The 9,684-nt window shown below is 36.7% G+C and overlaps 1 protein-coding gene across 1 annotated transcript; it reads left to right on the top strand.

Annotated features, from left to right (window-relative positions):
• The first annotated feature begins 4,299 nt into the window (after window positions 1-4,299).
• On the top strand, window positions 4,300-8,102 carry LOC145057914 (vacuolar ATP synthase subunit H family protein). The gene is made up of 11 exons (XM_079005825.1): window positions 4,300-4,506; window positions 5,532-5,657; window positions 5,899-6,001; window positions 6,076-6,148; window positions 6,246-6,311; window positions 6,408-6,522; window positions 6,616-6,777; window positions 6,974-7,099; window positions 7,182-7,307; window positions 7,400-7,579; window positions 7,663-8,102. Exons 1-11 carry the CDS (start codon window positions 4,471-4,473, stop codon window positions 7,909-7,911), a joined length of 1,362 nt encoding a protein of 453 aa, XP_078861951.1. The 5' UTR covers window positions 4,300-4,470; the 3' UTR covers window positions 7,912-8,102.
• The last annotated feature ends 1,582 nt before the right edge of the window (window positions 8,103-9,684 follow it).

The following is a 9,684-nucleotide window of genomic DNA, read 5'->3' as shown; positions in this document are numbered from 1 at the left end:
TCATAGTTCAACAGAGTTTAAAGAGCTACGATTGCTGATTGGTTCCTGAAGTCATACTTGCAACTATAGTTATTAGACTTATCCAAGTGGGAGACTGTTGGATATAGTGTCTAAGTCCATAACTATATTTGATATGTACTTGACCCGATCCGGCATTGTCCATTTGGGTTGAACTTCACCCGAACAATTTATGGATAATCTTTTGAGAATAGTATAAGTTATGATTTATTAATATATTATAAGTTCTAATATATTAATATAAAATCATATTATTTAATTAGTATTGATCTATAATTAATCTATAATTAATTTAGAGATCAAAAGTATGACTAATTAAATATGGGCTCTTGTATTTATATAGTGTGGGCTAATGCTTACTTGGAATGGGCTAGGCTTGCATGGAAAGTCCATGGATACTCCATGGAGCTTTAACCCATGGATCTCATGGAAATGAAAAGACATGGGTATTAGGGTTTACATGGATGTAAACCTAATCCACCACACTATATAAAGGGGCTTTGGTTCTTGAAATCAGACTAGTTGTGGTGAGTAAAGTAAGAGGGCCGATTTCAAGAAAGTTCAAAGTTCCAAGTTTGTGGTGATTTGTGATTTCCATTTGAGGCATCCACACTATTGGTGCTAGGCTCTAAAACTCCAAGCAATCAACTACAACTACAAGGTAAGTAATTCTACTAGCTTTATTTGATTCAAGTTCCCCATGCCATGCTAGATAGGATAAGAACCTTGGAAAAATAATTATTTGCATGTATCTTAGTCAAACAAAGATCCAAGGTTTCTAGGGTTGCATGTACACCATAGGAGTGTTAGAATGCTCAAAACTCATCAGTAAGACCATGTGGGGTATCCCATGGCATTCCTAGGTAAATACCATGTGGGGTAGCTCATGGCACGAAGGTGTAAGACCTTGGAGGGAGCCCATGACATCCTTACAGGTTTATGCATGCATGACTTATGTGTTATATGTAGTTTTTATAGCTAACACGATATGTGATATGTGTATTGTGTGTGGTATGCTCTGGGAAACTCACTATGCATTTAGCTTACAGGTTGTGGATTTGTTTTAGGTACTTCAGATCCCAAAGGCAAAGGCAAGGTGTGATGGTGCGACGTGCACTCTCTCCCAGGCGTTTTTATGGACACTATGATGTTTGGATAAAAGCTGTATTTGACATATGTTTTGAAAACAATTATGTTTGGATTTCTTAAATCATGGAAATGTATTTGACTATTAAAAAATGATTTTTTTTCTTTGAAAAATTGGGTCGTTACAATGCGAGGCACGAATTTTGACATTACCAGAGGGAGTTGATGACTTCGTAGTTTACTGTGATACCTCGATCACCGGTATGGGTGCAGTTCTGATGCAGAGGGGTCATGTGATAGCTTATGCCTCGAGACAGCTGAAGCCCCACGAGGCTAACTATCCAACACACGATTTAGAGCTGGGGGCTATGGTTTTCGCCCTCAAGATTTGGCGACATTACCTCTATGGGGTCCATTATACCATTTACACGGACCATAAGAGTTTGAGGTACCTCATGGATTAGCCGAATCTGAACATGAGGCAGTGTCGGTGGTTAGATGTGGTTAAGGATTATGATTTTGAGATCCTTTACCACCCGAGCAAGGCCAATGTAGTGGCTGATGCCCTGAGCCGCATGACGGTAGCGGCCTTGATCCGATACATATGTTTGAGGATGACAGTGATTACTCCATTGTTGGAGCAGATTCGAGAGGCACGGGTCGAGGGCCTGAAGGAGGAGCTCCGGAAGTGCGAGCGGATTATAGGTCAGGTGGCCTCCTTCAATTACGACAACCGGGGACTGTTGACCCTGCATGGGAGGGTCTGGGTGCCGTACTGGGGCGGAGTGCGGCAGGTATTGATGGATGAGGCCCACAAGTCCAAGTTCTCCATCCATCCGAGAGCAAAGAAGATGTACAGAGATATTTGACCCGATTAATGGTGGTCTTGCATGAAGCAGGACGTAGCTTGGTACGTGGAGAGATGTCTGACCTGCAGGAAGGTCAAGGCAGAGCACCAGAGGCCTCACAAAAAGATGCAATCGTTAGACATTCCCATGTGGAAATGGGAGGATATCACCATGGATTTCATTACTAAGTTTCCCAGGACCTTACGTGGAGTTGATTCTATATGGTAGTTTGGGGAGACTCACTAAACTTCGTGCTTACAGTTTTCAGTTTTGGTTTAAGGTACTTCCGGTAGCAAAGGGAAGGGCTCGGGGTGATCGCATGGCACACACCACAGTTCCAGCCTGGGATGTTGAGACTCTGATATTTTTCTCATATGATTTTGATACAGTATTTGTCACGATGTTTTGAGATACATGATACTTGATTTTCTTTATGACTATGAATGATTTATGGTTTTATTAATGATTTTAAAATGAAATTTTTTGGTCCGTGTTTTTGAGATGTTTCATCAGTAGAGTAATAGGCTTGTAAACCATTGGGTTGTTGCTGTTGGGCCTGTGGATGTGGAGCTGGGCCGAGAAGACCCATTTGAGAACCTCGGGCTGTTGTTGGATATGGACAAGGGGTTATAGTCTAAGGAGATGGGTATTTCCATGGATTTTGCCAAGTATTAGGAGTCGACACATAATTGTTAAAGCGTCCACGTCCCCATCCTCTTCCTTGTTGACCGCTACGACCGCCCCGATAACCTCCTTGGTAGCCACCTCTACCACCACCACCAGATGTGTTGTTGCTATGATTTTTAAAGAGTTGAGAGATGTTGTCGGAGAAAGGAGCGACTGATTTTTCAGTAATCAATGCTTGCGAGGTGTGAGAGGCTTGCTTATTCCTACCATTTTCTTCCAAAAGAAGCTGAGAGCAAGCCTTATTAAAGCTTGGTAACATATTAGTTTGTCGAATGAGGGTGGCAATGATGTCGTAATCACCTTTTGTTAAACCAGAAATCGGTTGAAGAACCATCTTATTTTCAACAATAGGGTTACCTACGTTTGCGAGTTGATCAACCAAGCTCTTGAGACGAGAGCAGTAATCATTGATATTTGAGAAGGAATCGAGACGAGTAGTGTTTAACTGCTACTCCAAGTTGACTGCTCTAGTTACTTTATTATCTTGAAAGACCTCTTCAAGACGATTTCAAAGTTCTTGAGCGGTAGCATCGGGTTTCATGATAGTTTGTATAAGATACGTGGAGATTGTTGCGTAGATCCACTGTTTCATAACTGCATCTAGACAATACTAAATATCTGCATTGATATCAGTAGGACAAGGAGAATTGGGGTTGATGTGGTCCAATGCATTATAATCACAAACATGGATGTTAAAGAGTTCCATTCATGAGGTATAATGACCATCAGTTCAATCAAGAAGAATGGGGATCAAGTTTTTGATGTTATTAACACCAAAAGCAGGATGAAAATGTGTTTTAGGTGGGTTGGAAGATTCACCTATCATCGTATGAGAAGGCAAGAAAAAAAATATCGGCAGAAGAAGAAGAAGAGCCGTGGGGGGGGGGGGGGGGGGGGGGGGAGAAGAGAATTAGGGTTGCTCTGATACCATTAAACAAAGTGAATATAAATTGGAATTTTGACCAACCTCTCATTCATCTTAACGTGAGTATATATACAATACATATGATCCCCATAATGAAGGGAAAAATAAATACAATAATAAACAAGGAAACGATAATATTTTCTAATAGTTTTAATTGATTTCTAAGTGATTACAATTAGACAATTGAAAAATAAACATGTTGTACACAATTTCTTTTTATGTTTATAAAGGAATATATCTAGAGGCCTTTGCTAAATATCGATTGGGCTTAGGCACTTCTGATCGGGCTCAAAACTTTGGTCCATAGCATCCTCCCCTCTTAGATCTTGCATTTGACTTTTCTTATTTTTTTTCCTAATTCTCTTGAGTGGTTTTGTAATGCTTTCCCTTAACCTTTTTTTTTGGGTTGCCATCGTGGCGTTGTCAACTTATACAATAGAACTTTAAAAGCAAAATTACATAAATAAATAGACATGTATTTTATAAAAATCTGTAACTATATTTCAATTTTGTATTTTGTTACATCTTTGTGGTTTCAGTTTATTTGATTTTAGTCGTGACCTATTTTTTTTTCTATAAATAGTTTTATATTTGAGTTGGACCCCTAAAACTATACTATGTACCATTTTTTTATTGAGCCAAAATGAATTTCAATTACTTTAATAAATTACGTTGCATAAAAAACATTTTGCTAATCAAAGTCCTTGCAAAAGTAAAAAGCCTAGTGATAACATATGGAAAGGAAGAGGCGTGTTTAGAAGAGATAACTGTCGTTGTTTTTTTGGATCATTTTGGACAAACACAAGCGAGAGATTAACCCCAAATCAATCCCCGATCTCCAACCCACCACACACATAAACACACTCTAGATTTGGACGATACTAACTGAAACGCCAAATCTCTTCAATGCCGACCGATCAAGCCGAGCTCAATTCCGAACAGGTATTACTCGATCCGGATATATCAATCACATTTTTTTTGCAATATTGTCAATTCGTCGGAATCTTAGGCAGGCATACCCTAGTGATTATCGATTATGTTTTCGCAGTTGCGTAGCGATTCAGATCTCTACTGAATTTTGAATCTAATATGAGATCAGTGGTTTCATATAACTCATGTGGAACGGTGATAGACTTATTAGATCGCCAATTTCTGTTTGTCTGTTTTGTTATACGGACCCAATATGGTGTCAGGTTATGAATGTAATTGACGATAATATTTGACGCAGATCACCTATCCTACTTGTAGGTATATGGTGACTAAGAACGACTGGTTATTGATTAATTCGATGTGGAATTGTAAATTCGGAGTTGGAACCTTACTTCTAGTAAATTAGATTGAATGGAATGTAATTTGAGGACCTATAATTGTTTTAATTGGAAGTTCCAGGATAGAATTCATACACCTCCCAGGTTTTAGGATAATCAATCTTTCCAGTTCTACATTCTCGTTGCACCATTGATGATTTTAGTTCTGAAAGTTCAGTTCTGAAACATCCAGTTCTCTGCAATGGTATTACCAGGTTTGGTTAACAAGTTTGAGGAAATCTGAACTAGTGATCATATAGAAGAAAACAAATATGCATAGAAATGATGAGTGGTAAATTCATATACCTTAAAGTTTAAGAATTTGGAACAGTGGGGACATATAACCAAATTTTACTGATGGATTGCACCTAAAATAGGCATATGGAGAAGAACTCTCAACCTCACGATGGAGGAAATTATGTTCAAGTTAGCTATGTTTTTTGAGAGCCATCTTTCCAACTAGACTTAACTACCCCAATCAAAATTTGTGCTAGTAAATGCCTTAACTTTTACAATTACACCTTCAATTAAACTTTCACAAACTAGGCAACTACTAATCTATTTTGGTGGCAATAGACTTTCTGTTTCTCTTACTGTTTCAGTTACAACTAGAAGTATCTGTACATCACTGATTCCATATTATTACACTCTTATGTTAAGGTTTTGAGGAGGGATATCCCATGGGAGACCTACATGACAACAAAGCTGATCACAGGAACATCCCTTCAGCTTTTAAGGCGCTATGACAAAAAGTCAGAACTTGACAGGGCACAACTGCTTGAAAATGTAAGCGTATATTCTTCTTTCCTTTGTGTTAATACCATAATAGGAAAATGTTATTATACCTGTTTGATTCCTCTATTACTATTAGCAATTTAGCATAGCATGTATTTAAAACAATCATTCATCTCAATTCTCATCCACAACAAGAAGTTTATCAGTTTTTTTTTTTATCATGTTAAATCTTGAATTCTTTGCATAGTTATGATATTCTTTTGCAATGACAAAAACTGTGTCTTTTTCACAGGATGGTCCTTCTTATATTCATGTTTTTATTAGCATCTTGCGCGACATACAGAAAGAGGATACAGTTGAATATGTGCTGGCTTTAATCGATGACATGCTTACAGGTGTCATTTCATTCTTTCTCATGCAATAAGTTGATCTTGCAATCACTTGACCTAATGATTATCTCTTTTTACAGCAAACCCTAAAAGGTCAAAGTTGTTTCATGACAAGACTCTTGCAGATGAAGATATTTATGAACCATTCCTGAGGTTTTTTCTCTTTCAATCTCAAAAAAGAAAACATTTTTTTTTTTTTTTTTTGCATAATATACATTGTTACCATATTCCAAATCCTTTTGCACTACAGATTGTTATGGAAAGGTAGCTGGTTTATACAAGAGAAGAGCTCCAAGATACTCACTTCTGTAGTGAGGTACCTAAATAAATACTCACAATACAAAAGGGTTTATTAAATTGTACTCTTTTAAGCTTTAAATCATATTAATTTCTACTTTCTGTTATTATATAGTGCTAGGCCAAAGCAGAATGGTCCGAATTCAAATGGAAAAGCCACGGATTCAAAGAAGAAAATCACTGCAAGTGATGATGTTTTGAAAGGATTGGTGGAATGGCTTTGTATTCAGGTTTGTTATGAACTATATTATAATATCCATAATTAGAAAAACCGTTAAATAATTTAAAAGAAAAATTGAAATAGTTGTGGATTACTTTTACAGCTGAAGAAGCCTTCACATCCTACACGTAGCATTCCAGCTTCAGTCAACTGCTTAGCAACTTTATTGAAGGAGCCTGTTGTCAGGTCTTCATTTGTTCAAGCAGATGGAGTCAAACTTCTTGTCCCACTAATCTCTCCAGCATCCACTCAACAGTCAATTCAGGTAACCACCTACAAGGGTATTTTGGTCTTTTAATAAAAAACAAAGAATGAAATCTAACTCCTTCCACCATTCTTCATAATAGCAAAATTTATCAACCATGTAATCGGGTCCATATGGAATGGAATCTTGAATTCCAATTCCGGAATGGAATCATGAATTCCAATTACTGACTTGTGTTTTGTGATTAAACAAACAGCTTCTGTATGAAACATGTCTGTGTGTTTGGCTTTTGTCTTACTATGAACCTGCAATTGAATACTTGGCTACATCCAGAGCTCTTCCAAGATTGTTGGAAGTGGCCAAAGGTTCAACCAAAGAAAAGGTTCTACTTCTACCACCCCTTAACTTTACCCTTTATTTGAAATTGAAATACTAATTAATTAATTAATTATTAAATTTGTTAGGTTGTGAGGTTGATAGTGTTGACTTTCAAGAACTTGCTGTCAAAAGGAAGCTTTGGAGCTCAAATGGTGGATCTTGGACTTCCACAAATTGTTCAAAGTTTGAAAGCTCAAGCATGGAGTGATGAGGTGAGAAATTTAATTGATATAACTAAAAATGCAAAACATTGAAACTTGAAGGACCAAAACGGTAAGTAATTTTGAAGGATTATTTATGATAGGATCTGTTGGAGGCTTTAAATAATCTGGAAGAAGGTCTGAAAGACAACATAAAGAAATTAAGTTCTTTCGATAAGTATAAACAAGAAGTCCTTCTGGGTCACCTCGACTGGTCTCCAATGCACAAAGATCCTCATTTCTGGCGCGACAATATCACAAACTTTGAAGAAAATGATTTCCAGGTTTATTTATTTATTTAATCTTATTATTTTTGGATAATTTAATTAACGAATTGTTTAAAAAAAAAAAAAAAACTACTATATAGACTCTTCGTGTGCTGTTGACTATTCTGGAAACATCGGGGGACCCACGGGCGCTTGCGGTTGCGTGTTATGACCTGTCGCAGTTTATTCAATACCATCCAGCTGGACGTGTGATTGTGACTGATCTGAAAGCGAAAGAGAGAGTGATGAAGCTGATGAATCATGAGAATGCTGAGGTCACCAAAAACGCATTGCTTTGTATTCAGAGGCTGTTTTTGGGAGCAAAGTATGCAAGCTTTTTGCAAGTTTAATCATCATCATCATCCATCCAATATGGTGAGTGTTTTTTGTTCTTGTTTTGGAATAAAATGTATTTTTTAATGGAATAAAATGGAAGTTGAGGGGTATGGTATATTACTATTTACTATAATTTACTATTTATCGTATTTATTTGTTGTAAATTCAACCCAACCCATTTTGTTATGTTTGGTTTGTTTCCTGACTTCTTTATTCAAATACATGAAACTTTTTAAGGAAAACACCGAAAAACTTAATATGATTTTAAAGGTAAAAGCGGAAGCTAGGAAAAATACAGCAATTAGGCTTGTTTTAATTATGTTATGTTATTTAATTTGAATTAATGAAATATTGAGAGGAAATAAGGTGTGAACATTTAATATAATGAAAGAGAATAACATGTAGCGAGTCCATTTGATCTTAAATGTCATTAAAATGTATCGAATGCATGAAACATGCTTGTCTTTTGGACTAATGATGTTTATGTTATGAAATCGATGTATGCTATTTATTTTAGAAAAGTAGAAAACCTTGGTGTTTTGAATATGAAGCCGTTCAATTTTTTTTTATATAAGTTACGCATTTTCTATACCTATGTTTATATAATTTTACGCAAAACGTTATTTACATAAATTATAGACAAAATTGCAAAAATGGTCTCTGTGGTATGTATTTTTTTGGGGTTTTAGTTCAAACCACGACTTTTTTGGATTGGTGGTCCTTTTGAGTTAATTTTGTTACGTTTTTTGTCCCTCCAAATAGTGAAATGACTATAATATCCTTAGGGTATTTATTTTTCATTTTTCTTTCAGAAACACTGAAACATATAAACAGAAACTAAATATGTGCTAAATGGTATTTCCAACAATTCGATTTCAGCAACACCTGTTCCTTCACAAGAAACCCGTCGTTCTAATTCCTCCATAACTCAACCTCAGACTATCAACAAAAATCTTAACAGTTGGTTGTAAATCCCCAGGCAAAATGCTCTCAATTATCTCTGTTGAGAAATTCTCCTGTTGTAGAAACCCTTCATAAGGCTCTGGCTCTAGTTTCAAAACGCTCTGGTGGGTTTGGTTCTTTTCGTGGTCCATCATCATCTTCCTCACCCACCTACAACTTTGATTTTTGATTTAGGTATGATCAATTCTTGAACACATAACAGGTGCATCTCAATTTATCCTTTTACCCCTGAATCAATCGAAGCAGATCTCCAAAATACCTTTTAAGATCTTATCGGAGAGGTTGCCAATGGATGAAGATGAAGCAGCTGCTAGTAATGGAGGAGTGATGTTTTTTATTGTCTTCTATCCACCCATCTCGTATCTTTCTCGTCTTCCAGGTCCAAATCAACGACCCTCTCTGATGTCGTAATCCCGTTCTTCATCTTGGACTTACATCCCCTCTCACCGCCTCCTTCTGAAATCACCCATCAAGAACCCTCTGTACTTTCATTCGTCACCTGCAGATCACACAGATCTTCTATATCCCTCTTTAGCTCTATCAATAAAAAAAATCGAATCGTGTGCCAAAACATTTCTCTTTCCTTTTGATAAACCCCAACACACCACCAATTTCGTTACTTTGGTATCATCCTTTTTGCTAATCTGATTTTTTGGCTTTGAGTTATAGGTGAGGTAGGGAGAAGAAGATACGTGGGTTTTTTCTTAGTTGGAGAGAGAGAGAGAGAGAGAGAGAGAGAGAGAGAGAGAGAGAGAGAGAGAGAGAGAGATGTGGGCCCAAATTAATTAATTATTTCTTTTCATTTAAATTAAATAGAAAAAAAA

Source organism: Lactuca serriola, chromosome 6 (assembly GCF_051521515.1).
Source record: "Lactuca serriola cultivar US96UC23 chromosome 6, Lser_US96UC23_V15, whole genome shotgun sequence".
NCBI classification, from domain to species: domain Eukaryota; kingdom Viridiplantae; phylum Streptophyta; class Magnoliopsida; order Asterales; family Asteraceae; genus Lactuca; species Lactuca serriola.
The sequence above is the reverse complement of the archived record's forward strand: the minus strand, read 5'-3'. Positions and strand labels throughout refer to the sequence as shown.

Coding starts and splice junctions, on each gene's coding strand:
- LOC145057914 (XM_079005825.1), top strand. CDS start 4,471: ATGCCGACCGATCAAGCCGAGCTCAATTCCGAACAG. Junction 6,523..6,615: donor TGGAATGGCTTTGTATTCAG/GTTTGTTATGAA, acceptor TTACTTTTACAG/CTGAAGAAGCCTTCACATCC. Junction 7,308..7,399: donor CTCAAGCATGGAGTGATGAG/GTGAGAAATTTA, acceptor TATTTATGATAG/GATCTGTTGGAGGCTTTAAA.